The sequence below is a fragment of the Haliaeetus albicilla genome, chromosome 10, assembly GCF_947461875.1.
Source record: "Haliaeetus albicilla chromosome 10, bHalAlb1.1, whole genome shotgun sequence".
Classification (NCBI taxonomy): Eukaryota; Metazoa; Chordata; class Aves; order Accipitriformes; family Accipitridae; genus Haliaeetus; species Haliaeetus albicilla.
In genome coordinates, this window is record NC_091492.1 from 26855764 (window position 1) to 26883569 (window position 27806).

General features: G+C 50.0%; 2 protein-coding genes across 9 annotated transcripts in view; one reads left to right on the forward strand and one right to left on the reverse strand.

Moving 5' to 3' along the window:
* Positions 1-1536: 1536 nt before the first annotated feature.
* Positions 1537-5307, reverse strand: C10H1orf43 (chromosome 10 C1orf43 homolog). The gene is made up of 7 exons (XM_069795677.1): positions 5152-5307; positions 4506-4607; positions 4139-4247; positions 3834-3887; positions 3352-3518; positions 3158-3216; positions 1537-2733 (listed from the first exon to the last, which is right to left on the reverse strand). Exons 1-7 carry the CDS (start codon positions 5218-5220, stop codon positions 2535-2537), a joined length of 759 nt encoding a protein of 252 aa, XP_069651778.1. The 5' UTR covers positions 5221-5307; the 3' UTR covers positions 1537-2534.
* A 74-nt stretch (positions 5308-5381) lies between these two features.
* UBAP2L (ubiquitin associated protein 2 like) overlaps positions 5382-27806 on the forward strand; it is a 30973-nt gene continuing 8548 nt past the window's right edge. For 3 of the 8 annotated variants that reach the window (XM_069795550.1, XM_069795554.1, XM_069795555.1), the window contains exons 1-18: positions 5382-5471; positions 9410-9539; positions 10117-10194; positions 10598-10708; positions 13224-13392; positions 13726-13821; positions 14552-14597; positions 14873-14985; positions 16655-16729; positions 20247-20299; positions 21797-21882; positions 22340-22511; positions 23396-23597; positions 24773-25050; positions 25329-25501; positions 26252-26441; positions 27056-27110; positions 27573-27747. In XM_069795550.1, the coding sequence (XP_069651651.1) occupies positions 9450-9539; positions 10117-10194; positions 10598-10708; positions 13224-13392; positions 13726-13821; positions 14552-14597; positions 14873-14985; positions 16655-16729; positions 20247-20299; positions 21797-21882; positions 22340-22511; positions 23396-23597; positions 24773-25050; positions 25329-25501; positions 26252-26441; positions 27056-27110; positions 27573-27747 (2162 nt within the window). In that variant the 5' untranslated portion in view covers positions 5382-5471; positions 9410-9449. The other 5 variants (XM_069795552.1, XM_069795556.1, XM_069795557.1 and 2 more) reach the window with 3 other exon arrangements.

A 27806-nucleotide genomic window follows, 5' to 3' on the forward strand; every position in this document is an offset into this window, starting at 1 on the left:
CGTGGGCAGGGGGTGCCGGCCTGGCGGCCCCCAGCCCTGTCAATAAGCAGACCCAGGACAGGCACTGATGGGCCCTGGGGCTGGGAGACACCAAGGTCAGGCACAGGCAGCAGGGATGGGAGGCGGGAGACATGGCCCCGAGTCGGGGAGCTGACAGTGGTTCAGGGGTGCCCACATGGTGAGTGGGGCCAGGGAGCATCGCACCCAGCCCAGCTGGGCTCCTCTCCTGCTGCTGCAGAGTTGTGCCGCACAGCCAGGAGCACCGTGCTACAGGAGACAGGATTGTGTAGCCAACACCAGCATGGCATGGGCAGGACAGAGCCACGGAGCATGCAGGGCTAGTGGAGGCACACTGGCTGTGCTGCCATCTCCTGGTGTGGCCATGGCCGGGACCACATGTGCAGCATCTGGCACGTGTAGGTTTGTGGGCAACGTTGCCAGATCCCAGCTGCAGGGATTGTGCTGGACTGCATCTTCCCTCCACCTCTGCCCAGGGGCTGTCCCATGTCTTTGCATGCAGCAGACACAGATCCTGTCTTGCTCAACGTGTTTTATTCTTGGCCAGGAAGCTGGGCGATGCCCGGCCTATGCTGAGCCCACCAGGTCAGGCACTCACAGCCGTTTCATGTAGAAGGCTTTCCCAAGCTGGTGCAGCTCCTGCTCTTGCTGCTGGCGCTCATCCTGGAGGAGCCAGTGCAGGGCGGCTCGGCGGACCTGCTGGGCACATGAGCTGGTGCTGAACGCCCCACCCCTGTGACTTGCCAGCACTGAGAGACATCGTCCCCCAGGATGTGGTACTGGAACAGGATGAGGAGGACACCTGACCCTGGCAGCACAGGGCTTGGTGCACCCGGCTGTGCCCAACCCATATGTGGCCTCACCATCGTCTGCTCCTGGACAGCGAGGCGCAGCTCCGACTCCATGCTCTGCTGCAGCGCCCTGCAGGCCGCGGCCCAGATCCTCTCCCAGCACTGCGGGTGTCCCCCAGCCACCTGCCCACAGCTGTGGGGACATGGGGTGGTCAGGACAGGGCACTGGGGGAACAGCAGCGCCTGCCGCCCTGCCCCAGCCCACCCACAGGGCTGAGCCCCAGCTCGCCCCATGCGAGGGCTCCCCCTCGCCTGCTGCCCCCCAGCACAGGGGGTTCAGACCCTGGAGCTCCCTTTGCTGGCTCTACCTCTCTAGCAGCCTTCCGCAGGCACTCCCCTTTGCCAGGACCTGCAACCAAAGCAACACGTTTGGAGGTCCACGGTTTAACCCGCACAAGGGGGATGTTGTCCCCAACTGCTCCCAGGAGCCCCAGAACAGCCACCTTCCCAGCCCCTGCCCCATCCCACCTTCTCCTGCCAGAGCGAGGGGGTCGGGCTGCTTGCCACTGCCATGGCCAGTTCCGCAGGGACCCCACAACCACCCCCTGCACCAGCCATGTCGTTAACAGTATCCCCGTTACCACGGCAGCGGCGCAGGGACAGACACAGCCCTGGATCTGGCAGGGAAGGGCTCCCTGCCGTCAGAGGCCAACAGCATGCATCCTGCTTGGGGTTAACTGTCATTTTATTAAACAGCAATTAAAAAGAGTGCAGAGGCCTAGGCGAGGCGCAGGGGTCCCCATCCCACATGGTACACGCTGTGGTGACTAGTGAGCAGTGGGCACTGCCATTGGCCTGGCAGGACACAGACGTCAAGTTGGGGGTGCGAGCTTTTGCCCCCGGGGGCTTGGCAGCCGCTGGCACACGAGGCGCTGGTGAGAGTGGGAGGAAACACCCCCTTGGCAGGACAGACAGGACGTTCAAAGCTGGTATTTGTCTGCCCGAGACGTCCCCAAATGCCCAGTTGCAGGAGAAAGAATAGAAACTGCAGCCTGAAGAGGCACCTCAGCCACAGTGGCTAAGAACTGGCCACCAAACTATTTACACTCCATCCAGGCACCCTGGTGCATGGCCTGGGCACACAGGCAGGCTGGCCACACCTGGCTGAGAGCAGCAGGCAGCGATGGTGCCACAGGGAGAAGAGCATTCACCCTTTGGAAAGAAAGACGAGCAGCTTCAGAGCCCAAGACCCACGCAGGCAGGATGGACAAACACTATCAGCCCCTGCTGGCCATCACAGGGAAAGAGGATAGGTGGATGAGAGCGCTGGCTGGGATCCATGTCTTTTATAAATAAGCTAAAGCTGATCAGTTTATTCACAGGGCCAGGGCTCTGTTGCTGGATTCAAAGCCTCAAGCCTGAAGCGTGTCCCAGGCCTGCCGCAGAGAAGACTGCACGGGCCGATCTCCTCTAGGTTCAGCAGACGGACGTGCTGCTTTGAAACAGGCTCCTGGCAAGGGCCAAGCTCCACCAGCCAAATGGGACGGAGCCTCCACTGAGCGACGATCTCCAACATCGTGCAAAAGGGAGACCCAAGAGTGCAGCTACTTCCTCCCAACGCTGCCTGCATGGCGAACTGCGGCCAAAACCTGCCCAGGACACCCGCCGCACCCAGCAAGGGGCTCTGCTCGTGGCAGGTCCCTGGAGCAGTGCTCCCTGCACAGCTCACAGGGTGCTCTCCAGCGTGTTGTAGTTGTCCTTGAAGCTCTTCAGCTCCAGGAAGTGTTTGGCACGTTTGCTCTTCTGGTTGGAAGGCAGGTAGGTGACCTGGATGGTGGCGGGGTTGGAGACTTCGGGGGAGAGGGTGAGGTCCTTCGCTGCTGACTGGTGCTGCCACTGGCTGCTGCCTCCCCGGGCCTTGGTCCTGCAGGGAGAGGAGAGGCACCATCACAGCTGCTGCCCTCCCCAGAGGAGCCGCTTGACCATTGCGTCCATCTGGCTGACATAAGGCAGATCTGCCCTCAGGACGACGGCGCTCACTGTGGTTTTGAAAACCAAGGCTGGCGCTTCTGTGGGTGCCAGGCCTGGAGCCCGCATGAGGTCCCTGGCTCAAAGCGGCCAGTGCAAGCAGGAACGTGGACTGTCACCAAATAACAAACCCAAAAATGCTTTAACAGATGGGCTGCAAAGAGTAAGTAAACCTGGAAGGACGGACAGGCATAAACAGCCCATGTCTGAGGCTGGGTTTTGCCCCAAAACCCGTCTCTGTTCACACCTCCACTGTGGGCTGCTGGAGCCCAAGAAGCTACCACCGCACCCCAGCTACACACCCAGGCAGTAACACTTACAAGTTTGCCAGCTCGTTCAGAGCATCCTGGTACTTCAGATATTCCGGTTTCCCAAAGGCCTGGACACAAACCGAAAAGACCGTGGATAACCCAGACGAAGTTACAGCGCGACCTCAGTCCAGCCATCAGACTGGAGCGCAGCAACAGCCCCCTGCGCTGCTGCGGAGGCCAGGCAATGCAGTGCCAGCACTTACCCCAGTGCCATAGCGGGCACTCTCATACCCATCCAGCAAGGTGTCAATCAAGGCTTTGCGGATGCCTTTGAATGAGGTGCTGGAATTCCGCAGTTCCAGCAGGTAGGCACAGAAGTTCTTCCCTATTAAAGACTTCGGGTACCGGCCCTCTGCATGAAATGGGATTTCTGGAAAATAAAAAGGCACAAAATAACCGGCTGAAGCGCAGGTAAAAATACTCGTGTTCACACACAGACAATGTCAGAAGTTGGTAGCTAATTAAACTTCCCACATCTGCTGCCTCCATTTGCTGACTGCTCCCAACACGTGAGTAAAGCCGACCCTCAGGCTGCTAACCTTGGATGGGATACGTGACTACTATTCCCAAATGAGGACCTTGAGCCTTATCATGAGACTGCTGGCCAATGCGCCACACCCTTACTTCCTCCACACACAGTCTATCTCCACTCTACCCATCCCACTCCTGCCCTGAGTGCCCTTACCAGATGTTCTGATCGCATCCAGCGCCTTCATCCTGTACAGGTAATTATAGCATCCTGGCAAAGAGAAAACCCAAACTGAAAGCTCTGCAAAACTTGGTAGCAGGAGGGAGGTGGGGAAAGCAGATAGGAGCAGAGTACAGAGACACCATCTCACGTCGGCTCACCAAACACGACATTGCAATGGGACAGTCAACAAGAGAGGCCAGAGACACAACTTGGTCCCAGGGGAACGACCTGCTGTAGCAGGACAAGCACTGGACAGTGATTCCAGTGGCCTCCGACTGACATGCAGCAAGAGAGGGTACCTTGTGTCTCCAGCTGCAGAAGCCTGCTGTCGTCCTCAGCTAACAGCCAGGGCTCATACTTGATGTCTTGCACCCTCGACAGTCTAATGTCGATTTCTTCCTTTAAATCCTGCACAGCGGGAAAAAAAAAACCTGTTTACAGAGCACTCACTTTGTTTGTGGGATCGCAAACATGATAACAGTCAAGTCCTGGGGCCCCTCTGAAATAAACCTGCTCCCTCTCCAACCACCCATCACGACACTGAGGTGGCAGCTCCTGGAAACATCCGATTTTGAAGCAGACACTGCCTGCCCCTCCAGGCACAGATGGGTCCATGGGCACAGGGGAGGGAGGGCACATCCCCACCGCAGGGTTGCGTGCACCCACCTTAGGCGCATGCTGTCCGACAGGCACGTGGGGGCCACGGCGGGACTTCATGGCGAAGCGCATGATCTGGCGTTTCACAAAGATGAACAGCAGCACGAAGACCTGGACCACAGCAAGTACGGGGGGTCAAGCATGTTGAGCTGCACCCCAGGGGGTCTCACAGCCAGCCTGGGCTCAGCCCCACTGACACCCTATTCCCAGCTCTGCGGACTCTCCAGGCCAAGCAACCACAGGGCCGCACAGACCCTCTCTAAACCGGCAAGCACGGGGATCCCTGTTCAGCCCATCAGGAGCTCCATGAACACCCGGGGCGGCCCCACAAACAGCCCAGCCTCCACAGAGGCTCCTACTCACATCCTCTCCCTGCCCCACAGATGCCAGGACCCCACGGGGACTCTGGCCCAGCCCCGTGAAGGCCCCGAGTCCAGCTGGACGGCAGTTCCCCACCGACATGTCCCACTAAAGCTTTACGGACACCTCGGGCCCGGCCCCACAGGGGCCCCACGGACACCCCAGGATCGGCCTCACAGGGGCCCCGGCCCCACGGGAGCCCCACAGACACCCCGGGCCCGGTTCCACGGGGGCCTGGGCCCCACGGACACGTCAGACCCGTCCCCCCGGGCCGCCCCGCGCCCGCCCGGCTCACCAGGCTGCCGTAGGCCATCACCAGCACCACGTTGACCCCGGAGAGCCAGTTGCTGCCGGACCCCGCCATCCCCTGCCCGGCCCGGGGGCGCACAACATGGCGGCCGCCGAAGCCGCTCCGCGCCCCCGCCACGTGACAGAGAGCGAAGGCACTCTCACGTGACGCGGCGCCTCGCGTCACATGCGCGGGCTGCCAGGAGAGCGCCCCTCCCCACCCCCCGCGCTCGTCACGTGGGTGAAGCCGGGCTGGCCCTGCCCCCGCGCCCTCTTCACGTGATGGGGGCGGGCGCCGCTGGTAGTTGTCAGTGTGGTGAGACCCAGGTAAAGTTGGCTGCGCGGAGGCGGCGGCGGCTCCGGTAACTGCGCGCGGCCCCTTTAAATCCCGCCTCCCCCCCCTTCCCTACCGCGCGCCCCTCGGCCCTCCCGGCCCCGCTACCGCTCTCCCGGTCCCGTCGCGCCGCTCTGGGGGTGGCCGCCGCGCCCCGCCGCCGGGCCCCGCGCGGCCTAGTGGGCCGGGCCGCAGCCGGGGACTGGCGTAGCGCGCGGCCGCAGGTGAGGGCGGGCGGACGGAGCTGGAGGCTGGCGGAGGAGGAGGAGGAGGGAGAGGAATGGCGGCCGCGGCCATGAGGGCGGAAGCGGCCCGCGCTCGCCCGCCTCCCGGGTGCGGGCCCGGCCTGGCGCCGCGCCGCCGTGGGGGCTCCCGCCCGGCGCCGCGGGTGCTCTCCGCCCCGCTCCGGTTCCCTCCGACTGTTCGCCCCCATTGTGTGCCGTGGGTTGGGCCGCCGGGCCTGCTGGGCCGCTGGACCGGGTGGTTCCGGCCCTGGCGTGTTCCCGGGGCCCGCCCGGCCCCGCCGCTGCCGGCGGTAACAATGGGGGCCGCACTGCCCCGCTACCGCCGTGCTCTCGGGGCTGTTCGCGTGCGACCGGGCCCGCCTCCGGCACCTTTTCTTCGGCAGCGCCTTGGGGGCCGTTGCCGGCGGCAGCCCCTCGGTGTGGGGCGGGCCTCCGCCGCCCGCCTGAAGCTCCTGGGCGATGCCGGTTCGGTGGCCTTGGAGCAGCCCCGGCCCGTGAGCGTGTGGCCCCCTCGAGGTGCCGTGCACGGCGTTTGCCTCCATGCCGGTTCGGGGTGCTCTTCCCGATAAAGCGCTGCACATTGATGCCTAACTGGGGCCTCTGATAGCGTATGCGGGGGCATCGCCCCAAAATCTCGTACTCTGCGCGCACGGGAGTTATTCGGTTTGCAGCCGCGATGGGTTCACCCCAGAGGAAAACTCATAACGCTGATAAACCAGCCCCCCCACATCGTGCTCCTTCGGGTGCTTGTTCTGCCTCACGTTGCAGGAAAGCCTTTCCAAATGCTTTGCCCTCTGTGGTCCTTTCCTTTGGAGCTTCAGAGTCTTTTGCATGTGTTAATTAAGCTGTGTTGGAGGGGGATGGAAATGCCAATTTTCTGTATTGACGGACAAGGGAAACTGAGGCTGGAATGTGCCGGGACTTGCCCAGCATCAGCCAGCAGGTCTGGCATAGCTGGGGATAGCGGATGTGACCGAGAGATCCTTGTTCTAAAACTGTAACTTACCTGAAATTTTTAATAAAATGAACAGTTTGTTATGTTTTTGTATCACCTCTTTTTCTGGAGACTTCGCATTTCGTGTATCTGAGGTTTTCTCCTTTCTAGGTATGGAAGGCAAGTAGCAGTGTAGCCTGAAAAGAAAAAGGGGTAAATGCAGAGTGTGTCACATTTACTTGCAGCTTCTTTGAAGAAAAGATGTTGTAAAGTGTAGCTGTGAAGCTGTTTCTTTTCTCTAAATCTTGTATGAATGCATTGCTTTCCTGTTGTTCTGAAATGTAAGCGCTGGTCCGGTTTAATGCTGTTTCTCTGGTGTGGATCAGCCACCGATTTGCTTTGGCTGGAGATGCCCTTTTTTATTGCATCCCTCATGGTGAATATATATGGGTTTGCTCTTTAAAAAAAAAAATAAACACATAAAACGCTTTCGATGAAGATTGTTTTGAACTGGTAAACTCATATTATCATCACTTCTGTGCGGGGCCAGTTCAAGTGTCGGGATAACCAAGATTTGCAGTTAAATGTTGCCCGTGAGCTGTACTGAAGTTACACGACTGAGGAGTAAATTAGCAGCAGCCAAGTCATCTTCCCTCAATGTAGCACATGGGGTGTTGCATGGGGACACCTGCTTACCCAATGGTCTCAGCAGGGTCAGGGCCTGGCTGATATTTCTATAATAGATGTTTTTCTTGTGGTTTTTTTGCATGTTAAAGAAAAAATAATCATGATTTAATCGTGGCAGAAATGCAGCTGGGCAGAGCGGAGCGTGGCAGCTGTTGAACAATGCCCAGCCACTGCACAAAGGTTTGGGGCAGCAGACTGCTGGAACTGTATCCTATTGAAATTGCAGATTAAGTTACTGCAAACGCGCAGGATTGCTTCCCTCTGGGCCTGCAGTTCTGCTGCCAAATTGGTTTAATGTGACAACTTGTTTGTGCGTGAAACACTTAGAACTGGAAGAGACGTAGTGGTGGAGAGCGAAAATAAATACTGTGGGGAAGAAGCCTGCATGGAGCATGGGAGGGATGGCTACGTAGCCCAGGAGGCTTTGTCTGCTCTGCCTTGGGTGAAGCCCAGGCTTGGTGCTCTCCCTTAAGTCTGCTCAGTGTCACATGCAACTTTGGGGGTCCTGGTGACCAGACAGGTAGCTTGGGATTGTTTCCTGATAAGAAACCTTGGCACTGTATATCTGGAAAACTGTGGTTTTAAGTTGCTGCGAGGCATGGGTAGCCCCGAAGGGCAAACTTGTGAGGTTTTGTGGGAAGCTGCGGGAGCAATTGCACTTGAAAACTTGCCTACAAAGGAGGGCTACATGCTGATGGGAGCAGGAGTGGTGGCATGTGCACTGAGCCACGGCGTGGAGGTGACATTAGGGTCTCCATGCTCTTGAGGAAAGATCTCCCACTCCAGCTGAGCACTCTGCTTGCGGACTTGAACAAGAGACTCCCCAGTTGTTACCAGGCTGTTTGCTAACACTGCTTCTGAGCTTTCCCTGCTTTGCACGCCAGGTCTTGCTCTGTGCTGCCACGTTGATGTTCGCAAGCAACGTTTCGGATCATGTCCTGCAGGCCGGATTTTCTTGCTCGGGTTTCCTCCCTGCTCTTATGTTCTGTATGTGGCTCCTTCCCCTGTCCCAACCATCTGCCTGCAGCACCGGCACCTGGAGCAGACCCTGCTGCTTTGGAGGAGGGTGTTGCAGTCTTGTTAATGAAACAAAAAAATGTGAAGTTTGCAATTATTGAGATTTCAGGGGCTTGGAAGTAGCAAGTCCTGCCAAGTGCCATGGGATATGTCTGGCATCCCTTGTGCCTGGGAGACGATAGACAGGGTAAAACTCCTCAGTGCTGATCGTATTCTAACCGTCTGGGTTGGACTCTTCCCCTGAAGAGAAATGTGAGGTTATAAAACTCCAATTCCTTTGAACACTCCATGGGCTGAGCTCTTGCTGGGTTTTGCTTTAAGAAGTTACCTAACAACGTTACTGGCTGTTATTCCTTGTTGACATCTAGTTCACTTTTTTGGTAGTTTTTTAATCCAGAATACTCAGTTCAAGAAAACTTAATGTTGCCAGTTCTGGGGAATAACTGAAGCAAGCAAAAATGGGCAGTTATACAAGGGTGGTATTTTTTTACAACAATACCCATAAAACTGTAGCACCACTTATTAGTGGAGCATTTTTGCTTCCCCTGCCCTGCTTTGAAGGCAAGAAGGGAGAAGGGGAAGTAGCTGATGTGTCTGAGGCTCTGAGATGTTCTGCTCTCCAAATGAAGTTTCTTTAGAGCTTTTTTCAAGCATTCCTTGTTCCAGTTGATCGCTGTAGCCTCTTACAGCCCTGGTCATGGCAAATCCTTCCCTGCTCACACACTTGTGTTTTAGCAGCAAGTCATTAAACCCTTTACCCAAAGTACTTCTGCTCCTGTGTCCTGATTGCTCCCACCTGGATGCAGGTGATGTTTCATTTGGAGCATCCTGCTGTGGTAGTGGTGGAGAAACCTCAAGAAGTACAAGTCTTGGGAGCATGTGGAAATGGTAGACCGGCCTGCTATGGCTTTGGGGGAAGCAGTGGGGAGGGCGGGGGCCTGCAACGGCTTTGCTGGCTGCCTTGCCCATGCAATCATTCAGTCTTGTCACTGCCTTTTGTTTTTGGTTTCTAACAGTCTGTTCTCTCTTCTCCCCTGACCCACCACAGAGTTCTACCTTGTAAATACTGTTATTTGTATATACTGTAAATGATGACATCGGTGGGCACTAACCGAGCCCGGGGGAACTGGGAGCAGACACAGACACAGAGCCAGACACAGCACAAGCAGCGGCCGCAGGTAAGGGCAGCGTCCATGGAAACCAGTTAGCTTGGAGGTGGAGACCTGGCACTCCTGCCTGGCCCAGCGCTAACAGCTGGGCTTGGCCTAACGAACTTCCTGAGTGCTGCAGGGTGCTGCTCGCAGAGCCAGGTTAATTGGGCGGCCACTGATGGTGGGGTTTCTGCATCGGTGTCTCCGCAGTAGCCGGGGCTGAAATTTGGTTTTACTTCCATCTGACCATTACCTGTTCACTTTAATGAATGCAAGTGGCTGAGAAGCCACCTGCAGTGGGTTCTGGTGTTCTAGTGGTGGCAAGATCTGCCTCAAAGTGGACATAGTTTAGGTGATTGTTGCTCACCTGGTGCCGTGAGGCCATCCAGCAATATGTCCCTTTCTTCCAGACTCCCCTCACTTGCTCCTCTTCTATCTGACTTTCTCTCTGAAGCTTTCCTCTTTCTGACCCTTGTTTGCGACTCCTCTTCATCATATTGATTCATTTCCAGAGATCTCAGGGAAGCGGTATGGCCTTTGGAGGAAGGTTTGTTGGAAATGCGCCACTCTAACTGCGTGCTCTCTCTACATTCAATTTGTTTAGGCTACTGCGGAACAGATTCGACTTGCACAGATGATTTCGGACCACAATGACGCTGACTTTGAGGAGAAGGTGAAACAAGTGAGTACAGAAAGTGAGGGTGAACCCTGACAGGAAGACAAGATTGATGTTGAGAGTACCCTGAATGCTGGGTGGGGTGGGGGGAGGGATGTGGCTGGCTGCTCCCTGAATTTCCTTGGACTGGCTTGTTCCCCAGAATGCAGGGAACAGTGTTATCCTGAGAAAAGGATGTTAAAGGTTGGGTTGTGATGAAACAACAGAAACTCAGAAATTCCCAGCCTCAGTTACTTCTGGTGAGGAGTCATAATTAAGCTGAGAAGGCTGGGGAGACTCCCAAACCCTGATACTTCTTTGTAGGATTTCTGGTTTGGGATTCAACTTGCTTGCCTCCTAAGAGATCCATAGAGATTTTGGTGCCTTCTTGGTTTGGAACATGCTGACCGTGGTGTTGTCTTCTCTATAGCTGATTGACATCACAGGCAAGAACCAGGATGAGTGTGTGATTGCTCTGCATGACTGCAATGGAGATGTTAACAGAGCCATCAACGTGCTGCTGGAGGGCAATCCGGACACGGTAGGATTGGGTCCTGTAACTCTGGTGAGGCCTAGTTCAGTGTAACTGCATATTTGGAGACAAGACATACAGTAATGTCTAGCTAACGAGAGCCAAAATGACTGACTAGTTCCACAAGTAGCATATAGAGTGTGATTGTGTCCTGGCTTCTTAACATTGCTCTCTGTAGGCTTGCACAGAATGCGAGCGTGGCCAGCAGGCCCAAAGGAATAGAGGGGAAAGTGCAATAAATCATTTAGTTCCTATTCCTTTGAATTCCGAGCACTCTGATGACAGTACAGTGGCATCTGTATAAGCTTTCACACTGCTGTGAGTGTGAAGTACCTTATCTTTTCCCACGAGGGCTGAGTGACCCGTGTTGAAAGGCAGGTGTGTGTCAGCTGTGGTTTCTTTCTGTTAGAGCAATGCAGTGTTTATGGCCCTAAATACTTGCTTCTCAGCGATGCACTGACTGGCTTTTGTGCCGCTGCCCGTGTCACATTTTTGAGGGTCTATTTGCTGTTTGTTTTCTGTGGACTTAGGCTCAACTCCTATCACTTGTGCAGGTGTCTGTCTCAGGCAAGCCAAAATCAGCTCTGAGAACAAGTGAACACTTGCTTAGGTGGACCTTCCACCTCGTGTGTGGGATGTCATTCATTTTGTGACAGACAGCAGAGACGCAACTTTGCCCAGTAAAAAGCCTACAAATATCAGATCCTTCCAAACTGCCACTGACCAAACATCTTCCCAGCACCCTGGTCTGGCTGAAGCTGACTCAGCTCTTTGTAGAGTTGAGGCTCCAAATGTCACTTCAGAATATTATGTATTAGCTCATTTTTTTCCTCATTATTAGCCCTGAGCATAGATGGATGAACTGGACACCTCAGACTGTATTCTGTGTAACGTAGCTGCTCCCCAGTGTCAGGTGCTTTGCTAGCTTTGGCACCAGCCAAGTTCAGTACAACGCACATAAGCGTTCTTCCTTGCCATTAGAGAGCCCTTTCCATTGACAACTGAACAAAATAGCTGTTGGAAAATCCTTTTAGAAAGGGGGATGATAGGAATGTGCATTGCTGAGGCAAAGCTCTGCTGTGACTGTATTTGCCTCCACATCCCTTGTAACTGGTGGCTTCTAGTTAAACGACAAACCCCTGTAATCACAATTGCATTTCCTAGATAAACACATTGCTCATGAAAATAGCATCCAGGATTGTGTGCAGCAAACTGCATTATGTAGCAGTACCTCCTTTATTTGAGCAGCTGAAACACCCAGCAACGTGAGATACGCAAGGCAAGGCACGGCTACTGTGGAAGATTTGTAGAGGCAGAAACAGAGTTGGCAGAGCAAAGCCCTCGAGTGCCTGCCACTTCTCCAGCCTGCAGTGCCATGGGGGGCCTGTGAGCTGGTACCTGCATCACTGAGCAGAGGCAGCATCTGCACTGTAATTGGTCAAAGGTCTTGGAGCTGCTTCTGGCCTGGATTCAGCTTGTGCAGCAATCCTGTAAAGGGGATTTTCTGATAAGAAATAGACTTGCTAATTGCTCAGGTACTCCCATGCTGATGAAGACAGCTCACCTGCTGAGCTAGTTACTCATAATGTACTGTATTTCAAACAGTAAAGGAGCTGGCATGATCTTAGCATTGGGTTAGACTTGGCTTAAAATTACAGTATTCAAAGCAAATGTTTTCCTAAATTTCCTTCTGAGCCAGATACCTATGGAGAGAGACTTCAGAAGCCTTGGGTTTGAAGGCAGTTTGTGCCTCTGTTTTTTTTGTCACTGTCCCTGCATGTTGCCATCTGAAACCAGCTGTTTACTTGTCTGCCAGTTATGTTTTCAGGTGTTTGTCAATGACTTGAGACTATTTTTAATTGTTCGAACAGTGTGCAGCATCAGAGTATGAAACCACTACAGACTGTCGTAAAGTACACCAATGCAGGCTGACAGCAATAAGCTAGAGGCGTGCTTAAGTTTTTAGTTGAGCTTGGGATGACTTGAACTTGCCTGTTGGATAAATTCTGTGTTACTCTTCTCCTTATGAGTTGCTATTTAGGGAAGAGGCTTTGTTAAATCACTGCATCTGAGAGAGTAACTTACCCCAAAATCTTGACTGCAGACACTTTGGAACATTTACCTGGGTTATTCTGAGAGCTCCCCAAAACAGCGACCTGTATGAAATGGGAGGGGGTTTTTTCCCCCCTAAACAGGGTAAATTTATCCATGCTTTGAACTTGAGTAAGTATTATGCCCGCTCTACTTAAGAGGTTTAGTAGATCTTTGCAGAAATAGAATAAATCATCTCCTGTTACCTCAAACTGCATGCCAGTCAGCTGTAAGAAGGCTTTCCTTGAAGGAAGAAGCTGTACTGTGTGTAGGCTGATAGACTCTTCTTAAAAAAAAAAAAAAAAAAATGGGCTGGAAACCATTTTTCTGGAGACCGTTGCTATATTCTCTGTAGCATGTTTCAATATGTGTGTATTTGCATCTTGCATCGATCAAATTATGATTAACTTTTTTCCCTTCTGCAAACCTTCAGCATTCCTGGGAAATGGTTGGGAAGAAGAAGGGTGTCTCGGGACAGAAGGAGAGTGGACAGGCAGAACCCAGTGAAGAAAGCAAAGAAAACCGGGAGAGGGATCGGGATTTCAGCAGACGACGTGGCGGGCCACCGAGGCGGGGGCGAGGTGCCAGCCGTGGAAGAGAGTGTATGGACCTGCCCTTTAATAACACTCATAACTGTCATGGTGCATGCTGAGGCACTTCGTGCTGCATAAAAGTTGTCAGTAAAGCTTCTTGGGCAGACCCATCTTTGAGAAAAAACATCCTTGCGTGTGTGGCGATCTGATGCTCCCCTGTCTGAGGTGGTTCCTTGGGTGATACCCTCAATACCATCAACTTAAATAAAAGGAAGTTATGGGAGTGTTTGATGGTGTGGTCTCCCACACAGCCACTGTGCTTTAGTGTTTGAGGTCTGGTCTTGTATCCTCCCTAAAGCAGGATGAATCTTGAAATTGTGTTTGCATTGTTCTGTCTTTCAGTTCGGGGCCAGGAGAATGGACTAGATGGTGGTAAGAGTGGAGGATCTTCTGGAAGAGGCACAGAAAGAGGGAGGCGGGGACGTGGCCGAGGCCGAGGTACACATGGGGTTTTGAGGTCAGAGGGGGTGGGAGGAAAAAAATTACATCAGCGTATCTATCTCCTCCATGAGATTTGAAAGCCTCTTTTGTGGAGGAATTGCCAAACTGAAAATTAAGCACTTGATTTTTCTGTTCTTATGCTTACACTTAGTGCCTACATGTTGCTTCCCCATCTTAAGTGTGCTAGAAACAGTATCTCATTCTTACATCCCATCCATGAAGTTGGAAAAAAATAGGGCTTTAGAAGTGGGAAGTTGAAACTAAGGTGACTATTTGGCAGGTGGGCCAATTGCTTGTTAGCAACAGAATGCGGATCCTCCTCGTTCTTGCACATGGGTCTCTGAGCACCATTGCTGTGAAAATGCTTGGCTTGGTTTTTAAATACTCAGTGGCAGAAATTCATTTTTCCACAAAATTTGTGCTGCTTGGGAATTGTTGCTGAGGGCATACACTGCAGAAATCAGAACCTGGTGTCTGGTACTTATGGTTTGTGCCAGCAGGAGACCTCATCTGAGCCTGGAATCATGCATTGTTGATTATACTGCCAGCCAGCTGAGGTCATTCCCATACATATAAAGATGCTGCTGGAAGTCCCATCAACTCAGGAAGATCCTCACCACTTTCATATTCTGGGCATCAGAACTCCATATGTTGTTCAAATGTTTCTTTTCCTGGTGATGCAGAGCCAAGAGAGATGCTCAGCAGTGCGTGTGTGTATATTTTATAGGTGGCTCTGGAAGGCGAGGGGGAAGATTTTCTGCCCAAGGCATGGGGTAAGTTTCACTGGTGCAAACCACTGCAAAAATTAAAAGTCTTTGTGCACGAATAGTACTGTTTGTGTCATTTTTGTTCTGTTTTTCCTTTTTTTGTTAATAAAGCCAAAACTGCATCATGCTAACTTAAATCTGGAATGGCTGGTGTCACTCAGGCATACCTCTGCTGAGTCTTTTGAGACTCTTTGAGATGTGTTATGGTCTGAATAAAACCAGTTGCTTTGAAAATGCTTAGGGAGAGGGAGTAAAAATTTCCATCCTTATATTTCTTACAGAACTTTCAACCCAGCTGACTATGCTGAGCCAGCCGGCACGGATGAGAACTACGGGAATAGCAACAACAACACATGGAACAACACTGGCAGTTTTGAGCCAGATGATGGCACAAGTAAGTGGTCTTCATGCGCATTTGCTGTTTTCTATTTAGAGGGTAAGTGGATTTTGTGTCCATCCAGTTGCACCGAGGAGGTTCTGGGTAGGTTTTTGGCTCAGGGATGGAGGAATGGGTTGTTGGCTCAGAGATGGATTTCAGTGACCCTGTTTCTTTGCACCTGGAGGTGCCTTTGCATCAGTTAGGGTGACCACATTGGAAACTGGGAGCTGGATGATTGTTCTGGTCTGAGCTTGTGCGTGCTGTTGCCCAACAGAGGCATGGTAACAGTTGCCTCCTCTTGTTTTCCAGTAGAAACCATGCTGCCTCTTTGGAAGAGTCTTTTTTATAAACTGTAGCGTGTTAAACACATTCAAGTTCTCTCAATATTTGGTGCATCCTCCAGAGAACATCACTTGGAGTTCAGATGTCTTGCTCTTGGTATGGGGAGCATTCAGTCTTTCATGGTCATCTTGCTCAAACTGCTGTAGAATGAGACCTTATTACAGAAAGCTCACTGAAAAGAAGTCTTCATTGCTTCCTTGTTGAAGCAAACGTTTTCTTCACTGGGCAGTTCGTGAATACTGATCTGCCCTTGCATGTTCTCTTGCATTGGAAAAATGGTACTTTTTTTTTTGTTTCAAGTATGCACACTATTGTAAGACACAAGTGAACTCAGATTTTGCAGTGTGATAACTGGACAGAGTCACAAGGGACAATCCTTAATCGTAAGTAGTCTATTTGTGTGGGTTTTTTAAGAGTGGTTGTGGGGCGTTTTTTTGTGGAGCAATCTTGCACCACTGTGAAGTCAAACCATTTTTCCCTGATTTTTGAGCATTCAAGTAAATACCGCGTCTTGGTTATAAGAAGCATTCACAACAGTATTAATGTTGCTTTAGGCCACTTCCATATTTCTTGTATTTGCTGAAAAACTGATAGCTTTGGTAAGAGAGAGATAAAGTACTGTAAACTGTGACACCTTTTCCTATGCGTTGTTAGTGCAAGGGTTATTTGGTTGGTTTGTGTTCTAGTGTGTTTTTGTTTGGGGGTTTTCTGTTTGTTTGTTTTTTGTTTTTTTCTAAAAAACAGCTGTTTTGAAAGGGGAAAAATAAGCATGGCTTTGTAAAACACTAGCAGATTGATCATCTTGCTGACTGAGAAATGGAGTTTTAAATACTGGAGAGAGTAGTGTAGGCATGTGTTGAGGGCAGTGGGTACACTTGTCTCTGGAGGAAAAAGGGATGGGAGTGGATGAGCTCTGTGTGCTGGAAGCTTAACTGCCTAGTCTGAACAGGCTTGTGTGTTTGGGTTTGGTTTTTTTTTCTGTGTTGGTGTTTTGTAGAATTGTGGAACAAAGTGGTTTAGAGTGGTTGGGAGGAATTAAAGATTTTTCTGATGGAACAACTCAAATCTGCTCTAGTACTACAACACAGCTGTAAAGTTTATCATGCAACTATGCTGCTCACCTGTTTCATGTGTGGTCATTTTGTTTCCATTTTAGTAGCTGCAGGTGTCTCTTTAAATTAACAATATCCACAGGTACAATGTGACTGGTGTACATGGGGGCAGTGAAACTTGCCTTCACTTCTTTAAATCAAAATTTCACTGGTTGTCTTTCTTTTCTTCTTTTTTTTGGTTTTTTTTTTTGTTTTGTTTTGTTTTTGTGTTGTTTTTTTTTTTGTTTCAGGACTTGATTTCATTGGGGGTGAGGGGTCAAATTATCCCCGAAAATTTGACACTGCTCCTGGTACGAAACATCCAGGTGCATTAACTACCCCGGATACCTTTACTTTATAGCTTTTTAAAAAAAAACAAACCTGAAATATCTGTGGATGTGTCATTCTTCTCTCTCTTAATTTGTTAATTTTAATGACTATTTTACACTTGTTCTGACTGTGCTTTTACTAATGCTGACACCTTGAATGTAAATTGGGAGAGGTTAACCCAAATTCTTGTGGATTATGTAAATTTTAACTTCAGCCACTGCTTCTCAGCACCCAGAGCAGCTCTGTGTCCACAGCACTGATGACAGAGTCTCCCATCCAAGGGCAGGAACTGCGAGGCAGCTTAGTTGTATTCTGCTTGTCTCACATCCAGAAAGCTGTGACTTGCTGTTGTCCCTGTGCCATTTCCCTGGTGTGGCAGTTCAGTTCTGCAGCGATTACTTCACTGGCCTCGCCGCTATGTTTCTGCTTAGGGTCAAAACACTGCTGCAAGGGGAATTAGTCTTGCTAAGCTGTCTCAGTGCTTTGCCTCTGCTTACGGTTACCTCTTGATGCGCTTGATGGCTGCTTTGGCATGCTCTTGCTGCCTGGCTGCTCTTCTTCACCTGAGCAGACCTGCCCTGCAGTTGAAGATGACGGTGGATTTTGAGATGACCGGGGTGCTTGATGGCAAAGCTGCTCAGTGCCTGGCCACTTTATTTCCTGCTCTTACACCTTTATGCCTTATGAAGCCAAGAGACACCCATGAGATGATCCAGTTTGTCTTATATCTACTGAATCCCACTGGTGTCCATAACGACGTCAAAATTGTGTTTGACTAATGTCTTCATCTAACCTGAGGTCTGGAAGTCAAGGCAAAGGGTCCTTCTGGAGGAACTTGCCACTTTGCTCTTGAAGGTTAGGACAGGAGGAGGAGTGTTGAGGCTGTAGAGTCTCTTTTGCAGGGGCCCAGAAGCAGACATACTTGGAGTGCTTCTGTTGCTTTGGAGCATCTCCTGGTTCTCATCTCTGGGTTAATCTTTAACTCTCGCAGGCAGCACAAGGCCTCTGCTCCAGTGCTGCCATTGTGTTTTTGCCACACTTTGGCTTTGTTTGGATTAACATTCCTTTGAGGTGCAGACTGGGGGGATTTGGGTCTGTCACCCTTCCAGGCTGGTGCATGGAACATGTATCCAGTCATTGAGATAGTGGCAGACTATCTGATGAGCTGTGGGAGGAGCAAGCTGGTTGCTCATCTCCCAGTTTAAAATTAAAATATAGTGTATTGGGGAGGTAAAAAAAAAAATAATCTTGGAAGACACAATGGGATTTTTTTCTTCAGCACATTCATATTTGCAAATGCCTATTGACTTTTATTTTTTTTCCCCTTTTCCTGGTTTGAGGAGCTAAAGACCAGTGGCCCTTTGAAGGGCTTTCTTAAAGGAGAGAGGAGGGATTGTCATTCGGAAGACAACACTTCTGAAATGGTGATAGAAGTCTCAGGGCATTACTTGCATTGCAGCTCTTTCCTTTGGAAGAGCTTGATGGAGAGCGATACACTCGTTTTCTTTTAAAAAAACTAAACACGCTGTGCTGGTTAGGAAGCTTTCTGGAGCATTTCTGGCAAATGCCTGGCTGTACATTAATAGGTCTTTGGTTTTCCATTTGTCCCTTCATGTGTAAGGAGCACAAAGCCATGCTGAATAGGTGTCCATTACTCAAGAAGTAGACTTGCCAGGAATGCCCCATCAATGGCTGCTCTTCATCTGCAGGATTTCCTTCTGCTTTTTGTGCTGCTTTGCTTTTCTTCTCATTTCCCCCAAGTGAGCAAGACTAAGAGAGCCCTGTGCAGTGCTCCTACGTGCACAAACTCTTCTTGGCGCAACTCACCTGGCTTCCTGCTTTCCCCTGCTAACTGCCCAACTCACCCAAGCACCTCCAGCTCCCACTTCATCTCTTGAGTAAGGGTTGAGCTGGTAGAATCTTTATGATCTATGAAAATCTGGAAAGGAGCCTTCCTGCTACTGCTGTGAGGGCACCAAAAAAATCTAAGGAATGATGGAATCTGGGTTTTTAAACCCCAGATGTGTTTTGCATTGAATGTGTTGAACTCCTCCTGATGCTTCTGCCTGGGGAGGAAGGGGTAGTGTGCCTTGAGACTCCTGGTACTCAGGGAAGTTATGTTGTTTTAGTATCTGTATTTCTAACATGAATATTAAAAAAACCCAATAATAATAATCCAGGAACGCTTCTTGAATTGGCTCAACTTGTCAAGCAAAACAAAACACCCAACAAAATAACAATGAAAAAAGAATAATTAATGGATAATATACTTATTTCATGCACTAATTCCCCCACTTCTAGACAAGCAGTTGTTTAGATATTTTGGCCTGATAATTGAATTGTGTATGGGAATATCTGCTCTCTTCTTCCCCTCAAATTCTCAGCGAGCCTGATTGTGTCCTGCAGAAGAATCCACAATGTTCTCATTCCCTATGTGCTGTGGTTTTATGCTGTAAAAGGCTTTCAGCTTATAAAAGGGCTGATGCCAACTTGTTCCGTCCTTGTAAATGTCTCCAAGGTTAACTCTGGCTATGTCGGGTTTTGTTCACCTGGTTTGCATGGGCTGAAAACAAGCTGTACAAAACAGAGCTGCTTTTATGTTCTGAGGTTTTGGGGATGTAAAAAGCTCCTGCTTTCCCCCCACACCAAATTTTAAGTTGTCTAATGAATTCAGAAGTCACCACATAATATTCAAAGTACTGATGCTAAACTGTGATGGATGGAACAAGTTGAAGATGTGGCCAGCCAAAACTTCTCTTTCCAGTAATTTTGCTCTCATACAAATTGTGCTGTGCTGGATTGTGGCTGAAATCTTGTGCTTTTCTCCCTGATGTTTTAAGCTACTCACTTTGAGCATATCTCTGAAATTGGTCACAGAAAATGCAGGAATTGCTTAGTCCCTTAAATTTTCCTTTCTGATTCCCATTTTTGCCTATGCACAGGGGGTCCTGGTGCAGTGAGGTTTCACCATTTGGTGAGGGCGGGGGGTGCTGTGAGAGGAAGACAAACCATATGAATGGTTCAGCTGTCCCTGGGTTTTATAGAAACTTATGGTTTAACTGGGTGGTGAGGTCCTGCACAAGAGCTGGTGGGAAGCCCCCGAAGGAGGTGCTCTGTCCAAGCTGCTGGGGTAACACTAACTGCTCATGGGCGCAGAAACTTGCAGCTATTGCAATACAAGGGGAAATGAGGAAAGTAACACAAGGAGGCTGGGCACGATGCCAGGGCTTCCTTGCCAAGCTCAGCTTCCCTGTTTGGTGTTGGGGGGTGTGCATTGCCATAGCTGCCAGCCCAGTGGTCCCTCTCTTTCAGCCTATCCTGCCCAAGCAAGGCTGAGGTGATCCCATCATGGTACCTTGCCCATGAATCATGGGTGGGGTCAACTGCTTTAACTTGTCTGGTTGGCAAATAGAAATCCTCTTGGCTGCTTGCAAAGCTCCCCAGTGCTTCCCTGGCTCTTGGAGGTAGAGCTTTGATGCACACTTAACTTCTCTACCTGTTGTTATCTTGTAGGTGCATGGAGGGCCGCAACAGAAGAATGGGGCACAGAGGACTGGAATGAAGATGTAGGTACTCGCCAAACACCTCTCCTCCATGTGTCTGCTGGCAGGCTGCTGTCCTGTTTGTACACACACAGCTATGAGAGGATCGCAAAACCTATCCTCTGCAAACTATGGGCATAGCCCAAGCCAGGCTCCCAATTCTAGGAGCTATGATGAATAAGTAAACACTGCTGTTTCTAAAGTACATGTGTAGTAGAGCTTGTCATAGAAGCCCAAGACAGGAAGGGATCTCCGAGGGCATCGAGTCTGGTCCTCTCATTTCCTGCAACTGCATGATTTAATTTTTCCATAAACTGGCCTGACTCCACACAAGATTCTTGCTCTGCTCCTCTGGTGGAATGGCGGTTTGGGAAGGTTTGCCTTTGATCCACACCACGTGCCACGGAGGAGGCAGCAGTGGTTTCGTACATGAGTCACGTGCCTCTGCTGGTCCTTGTGATTTGGATTGAACAGAAACTCTTGGCTTTACCTTCTGACTTGCTCTTTGGCATGTCCCGTGGCTTTTTGTTCTCTGCCTGGTGTGTCCTTCAGGGGAGAATGGATGCTGTTATCCCCTGCTTTTAATGCCTGTGTATCAGTTTCTTCTGAAATGGGCTTCAGTCCCTCTCTGAATCAAGGGAGAACTTCTGTTCTTGCAAATGGGAGCAGGGTTGGGCTTTTTTAGTATCATTGTTAGTTTTGCATGCTCATTTTTGCTAAGCCTACAGAATGGGCATGAAGGGAAAGCTTCTGCGTTCCAGGCACTGTCTGAAGGAAGCGCTCCTGCTGTGTTTGGAGATGCAAGCAGCTTCTCTATCTGTTCAGTCAGGTCTCTGCTTGAAGAGAGCCTTTGATAGCCTTTCTTGCCTTCAGTGCGTGTGATATGCTCCCGGGGTTCCTGATTCTGTTTTTAAATTCTTGCAGTTTAGTTGCTGGCAGCTCCTTAGTCTGGAATAAAAGCTGTTCACATTCAGATATGTTCTGGGCTAAATCACAGGTGGTCATTAAACCTCCCCTTCATTCATTTTTGAGCAATGTTATTTTCCCTTCCATAGTTGAAGTAGGTCTGTTGGTCTCTGGTCAGGTCATCCAGGTGAAGCTAGGATCATTGGAAGCTTAACTATGTGTCTCAAGCTTTTTTTCTCTGACTTCTCTAGCAATGCTTGCGTGTACCTGTGCAGTGGGTTTTGCAGATCAGTGCTGCATACCATCAATTCAGAGCACCTGTCTTAAGACCCTAGCAGCCCTAGTGGATTTGTGGACTATGGGAGATTTGTAGAAGGATTTGGTTTTTTTTTTCCACTGGTAGGTGAGGTGATTTGTGCACTTGCCTGAGAACAAACAAATGAATTAAAAGCTGATTCTGATGGGAGCCAAATGTTAGAGGAGTTTAAGTCTAAACACTTGAATTTCTTGAATCTTTCTGTGGCTGTTTGTCTCAAACGTTTGTGTGTTTTACTTGGAGTACTGAGGGGCTGTTCTCACTTTTGGATTATTTTTCCCTTTTTTTTAATCTTTCAGCTGTCTGAGACAAAGATCTTCACCGCCTCTAATGTGTCTTCAGTGCCTCTGCCTGCCGAGAATGTGACAATCACAGCTGGACAGAGGTGAGAGCCCATGGCAATGCTGTTTATGTGGGAAAAGTGGTACACAAGTCCCAGAGCAATTTGCCATCTCAGACTAAATCTTGCCAGCTAGCTAAAATGCAGCAGCTCTGAATAAGATGAGATGGATTTAAATGGAAAAGTTGAGTTAGGAGTTTCCGGTCCTCATCCTGGATTAGAGTTTTCCTAGGCTCTGCTGCTGGTTCTTCAGATTTGGGGGCATTTTGCTGTGTTAAATTAATGGAAGACATGCTTTAAAATAGAAGGCCATGCAGGATCTTGCTTGGTCTGTGTCCTTTTGAAGTTGGTACTGGCAGTTGTGAGTTAATGTTCTGCAGATTCATTCAATTTATAAAGTAAAAGCTATAAATTGTGAGGCTGGACGTAGAATACCACTGGAAATGAGGGGTGTGACAGACCTCATGTTAACTTCAGTGGGTTATCTTCTTTCTTTATCCAGAATTGATCTTGCAGTCCTGCTAGGAAAGACGCCCTCTTCTATGGAGAATGAGTCAACAAACCTGGAGTCATCGCAGGCTCCTTCTCTGGCCCAGCCACTGGTGTTCAGCAATTCCAAGCAAAGTGCTATATCCCAGCCTGCCTCTGGTAACTCCTTCTCTCACCACAGCATGGTAAGGAAATACCAGTCTCTGCCAGCGTTCGGGTTTTAGCAGGTGTTGGTTTCCCTGACATTCTCTGTCTGCTTTTGGGCAATATGGGAAATACAGTTCTGACACCTGCTTGCTTCTTGTGGGTGGCAAAGTCCTCTGCTTGGATGATTTGCCAGTCTGCTCTAAATCTAAAGGCATGAAGTCCATTGCTTAATTAGAAATAACTGGAATAATTCTTCCCCTGTTGCCCTTGTCAGACGTGCAACACTTGCTTCTTTCTTGCTCAGAGGAAAGAAAAAACTTGCAGTCCAGGGCTTGCATATTCAACCATTTGAGAAGTGGAACTTGTTGGGAGTTTGGTGTGGGATGAAATGCTGGCATTTACTGATACGTGAAGGAAGGAGGCACTGAATCTGAATCAGGGATGTGCACAGACCTGGGCAGATGCTTCTTTGTGGAACTTCAGTAAAAGAAATAAAAATTGTGCATTTAATGGTGAGATAGTTCAGGAAGGATTTCAAAACCACCTTAACTGTAAAGCCAAGTTCTTCTGATGGTTGTCTTTTTTTTAGTGCAACTGAATGAATGTGAACAATTTAGTACATTTTTAAAGATCCTATCTATTAACTTCTTTTGTAAGCCTCCATGACACTGTAAAATGCCATGGGTTGGGCAACAGATAAGTGTACTTGCACTAACATGTGAGGCTGTGAGAGAAGTATGAGCTCTCCTTGCCAGCAGTGTCTCTGTGCATCTGGAGCTCAAGAGTGTTAAGCTGAGGCACCCAGTGAGAAGCAGCAGGGTACAGTGCATTCAGGCTTATGTTAAGAGATGCATCTGTCCTCTGAGCCAAGTTCCAAGCCAAGGGAGATGTTGACTTTGTTATTTCATTGCTGAAATTGCAGGTGAGCATGCTGGGGAAAGGGTTTGGAGATGTTGGGGAGGCCAAAGGCAGCAGTACCACAGGTTCTCAGTTCCTGGAGCAGTTCAAGACAGCCCAGGCTCTGGCTCAGCTGGCTGCTCAGCACACCCAGCCTGGTGGGAGCACCACTGCTTCTTCTTGGGACATGGGATCCACTACGCAGACCTCGTCTCTTGTGCAGTATGGTAAGGAAAAGCAGCATGGCTCCCCAAAGGGAAGCGCGTTCTCCCAGAACCGCAGAAATGCGCCACAAGCAGCGGTGTGAGGGATTCAGTGCAGGGCCAGATCACAAGTTGTGCTGGAGCAATTAATCGTGTGTGCAAGTTTGAGAGTAAAATGTAATAGTGCATGTGAGTCTTCCCTTGTTCCTTTTATACTTAGAGCTGTTGAATCCATCTGCCTCCTGGTCATTCCAGTCAGCTTCAGGGCCAGGGATTTGGTGTTCCCGAGACCCTTATAGTGTGCAGAACTACTTCCTGGTGTAAAGCCGTGTAGCAGAGAAGGGGTCTGAAAGTGGGCACCTCTGGAAAATAGTTCCTGAATACCAACATTTGTCAGTCTTATCGCGCTGCTGACCTGATGTTATGTTTTAAAGGAATGCGATTCTGGTGACTGTTAAATACCAAGTAGTAACTCTACCTCTGGGCTGGCATGAGGGAATAAACAGTGATTAAGAGAGGCTTCTGCTTTTCAGATGAGGTGCTGAGCCCTGCTGTGGTTTCCCTTGCTATAGGGAAATGGCTCTGGTTCAAATCTAAGTGGAAGAAAAATCGAGCCCTGTCCTAGCAACAGTCAGTGTTGGCAGCTCCTGATCTCCACAGAGGAGAGTCAGAGAGAATAGGATTTGGTTTTTAATAAGCTGTGGTAAGGCTTAGGCGAAGGAGGAGGGTGGTGCAGTTGTGCAAAGATGTGAGGATGGGCAGCCCTGAGCAGCGGTGTTGCTTGGAGGATACCCAGTACTTGCAGGGGAAAGAGCAGGCAATGAAATGCAGCAGTGTTGGCAGAGAGGGGGAAGGAAGCAGCATCAGGCCTGTGTAGGACTCTGACATGCAGTGCCTCCACACAAGGGACTCTGAAGTCCAGCCTTCCTTGGAGGATGGAGGACTTCTGCAAGCTTGCTTTGTCCTGTAGAGGTGGTGGAAGGAGCTGAGGGCAGAAGGGTTTAAAAGGCTCGGTGTTGATGGTGGTGAGAGTGCAAGGCTGGGGGTGGAGATGCTGGGGTTCTCTGCTCTCTGATTTTAATGGGAGGAGGAGTCGTAGTGTGAAATTATTTTATTTTTCTTGATGCTTAGAAGTGTCAGAACTTGTTTTAGTTTGAAGGAAACAAATCCTGCTAATTCAACTCTGTCTCTCCTGGTAGATCTCAAGAACCCAACAGACTCTTCTGTTCATAGTCCCTTCACCAAGCGTCAGGCCTTCACATCGACTTCAACCATGATAGAAGTGTTCATGCAGGAGAAACAACCTGTGGTGACTGCCTCCACAACCGTGCCGGCACCCCCTTCCTCACCGCTGCCCAGCAAAACCAATCCTGTTCCCCAGATGTCCCCAGGGTCCTCGGACAACCAGTCCTCCAGTCCCCAGCCAGCACAGCAGAAGCTGAAGCAGCAAAAGAAAAAAGCATCGTTAACATCAAAGGTGCGGATCGATGGTGGGGAAGGAGGCATGGTATTGTGTTAGAGCTGCAGAAAAATCCATTTGGGCTGGTGAGGGAAGAGCTGGGCTTGGCCTTCCTGCTCTTAGCATTGGGTGTTTGTGGGGGTGACAGAAACGCTTGCCTGCCTGGGTTGAACAGTGTAATTCAGAGTATGGAAGCCTGTAACTACCGTCACGTGCTGGGAAATGTGGATACTAAAGTCATTTTCTGTGCTGATCCCAGGGAGTGGTTGACCCTTTCTGTTGTTCCTCCCTTGCAGATTCCTGCGCTTGCAGTGGAAATGCCTGGCTCAGCAGATATCTCAGGGCTAAACCTGCAGTTTGGGGCATTACAGTTTGGTTCGGAGCCTGTTCTTGCGGAGTACGAATCGACGCCCACAACAAGCACCGCTGTTAGCCAATCTCAAAGCAGCCTGTACACCAGCACGGCTAGGTGAGGACCAGGTGTGAGGAAGGGAACAGTTAATCTGAGCGGGTAGCTTTGGAAGGTAGCTGGTCCTGTGGACTTTAGTTATCCTGCATACTAGTAGACCCTTTCTGACTGTGCCATGGTCACAAAGGGGGGACAACGTATGCAACAGCAAAGTGTAAGTTGCCAGCAGACTCATTCAGGCAGCTCTATGACTGACTGGGCCTGTGGTACTTATACAGAAAACATATGTTTCCTGCTGCTGTTTAAACTGTTGCTGGAAACACAGGAGGGGAATCCCCAGTGCAACTGCCTCTTGTCCTTGGTGAACAGATTCTGTGTGCTTTGTCCTGCTTTTTGCCTGGCAAACTGGGATGCGGTGGAGTAGGTGTATCTACGATCATGATGCCTTGCCAAAGTGAAGTGTTTCTGTCTTCTGTCGGGCTGACCCTTAGTATCTGGCCAGTCCCTTGAGTGCTGGGACCTGAGCAGTGGCAGCTCATGAAATGTCACCTGGAACACAGCAGTGTGTTAGGCAAGGCTGCAGCTAGGTGCCAGCATCCTCCTGTGGTTGGGCTAGCCCTTGTCCGGGTATGTTTCTCTGCTTGGTTTGCTTGGCTGCTTTGTGTGGTGCCTTTATGCTGATGCTTGGGGCTCTTTATTTTGAAGACTTGAAACGAAGAGCCTACAGTCTGGGTCAGCAGCTTAGAGCAGGGCTGTTTTGGAGGAAAACGTAAACTTTTTTTTATTTTATTTTTTTTTTCCCCTTTGTAGTGAATCTTCATCCACAATTTCGTCCAATCAAAGCCAGGAGTCTGGTTACCAGAGCGGCACAATACAGACAGCAACGTTTACCTCCCAGAACAGCACTCAGGGACCACTGTATGAACAGAGATCCACCCAGACGAGGCGATACCCAAATTCAATCTCTTCCTCGCCCCAGAAAGATCTGACCCAGGCCAAGGTAGGGAAATAGCTTTGCTCACCCTTTGTGCTGAGTAAGCATAGCATGTGAAGCACTGTCTCGGGGGAAGCTAAGTGGTTTATCAAGTGTTTCTGTGATCCTCCAGCCTCACCATGTGGCTTGCAGACTCTCGTGAGAGCTTTCTTCTCGCTGCTACTAGAGTCCTTAGGTCCATTACTTACCTGGGGCTGGGCCAGTGGGGTTAACAGCAGTTAAGTTGATTGCAGGCCGTGTCATGTCATGCATAATTACCCTGCTGCAGAGTGGCATTCAGGCTAAGGATTTAGTTTTGTCTTAAGGATTCAATTCTTGCATGTTGCACACAAGTTCAGTAACATCAATTTTGGCTAACGAACTTGGGTTGAGGATGTTGAGCCAGTCTAACTACCAGCAGCAGAGAAACTTCTTGCACTGCTTTCTCAAATATGTGCTTGGGGGTCATGCTGGCACAGGGCTAGTTGAGCTTGGGACTGACCCTGCCACAGTCTGGTGATACGTGTTGGTAGCATGCCTTTTTTTCACAACTGAGGGAGTGTGGGAGGGGGCTGACACTAGATCTGCCTCTGGAAACAAGCAGCTGCAATGCCCAGTACTCTTTTTCTCTTCTTCCTCAGAATGGTTTCAGTTCTGTGCAACCCACGCCATTACAAACCACACAGGCTGTTGAAGGTAAGAGTCTGTCAGTGCAGTGGGTGTCCTCAGTCCCTTGTACTGCTCGTATTCTTTGCTTTGGATGAAAAGCTTTACCTGCGCTAGAAGAAAGTCCTTTCCCTGCTGGGCTAATTGCTGCCACTCAGGTTATTTGCTTGCCTTGAAATGTTCAGCTTTCTGCTGATGGATACATGAGATCCTTGATGAGTCACTCCCTGATGACAGTAATTTACTCTGATTTGTTTGTGAAAGGCACCTCATCTGTAGGTCTTGAACCTCTTTGCAGAGCTGATAGTGGTGTTGGGGTGAATTCAGACACAGAACACAATCACACTGTCACAAGCGTGTAACTGGTTGGCAGCAGTGAGGGAAGCCCCAGATCTCCCTGCTCCTCTGTCTGAGCTTTTGTTGATCCTCACCACTGAATTGCCCTCCAGGAGCTTCTAGTAGCTGTCCCTAACCCAAAGCTTTTGTTTGCAGGTGCTACAGGCCCGGCAGTGAAATCCGATTCCCCCTCTGCTCCCAGTATCACGCCTCTCAATGATGGGGTATCTGCCTCGTCCTTGCTGACGACAGCCAGCCAACACTCGACAGCTCTGAGCAGCCTGAGCCACAGTGAGGAACTCCCTAGTACGACCACCACCCAACTCAGCAGGTGAGCAAGTGTGGTGGATGGATTTCTAGAGAAGCAGAACTAGAAGCCGGGATCTATAG

Excerpts from the sequence above, each read along its gene's own strand:
- C10H1orf43 (XM_069795677.1), bottom strand. The coding sequence starts at position 5,220 with ATGGCGGGGTCCGGCAGCAACTGGCTCTCCGGGGTCAACGTGGTGCTG. Across the intron at positions 3,519-3,833 it reads GGATGCGATCAGAACATCTG|AAATCCCATTTCATGCAGAG; the intron begins GTAAGGGCACTC and ends TTTATTTTCCAG. Across the intron at positions 3,217-3,351 it reads GTGCCCGCTATGGCACTGGG|GCCTTTGGGAAACCGGAATA; the intron begins GTAAGTGCTGGC and ends GTTTGTGTCCAG.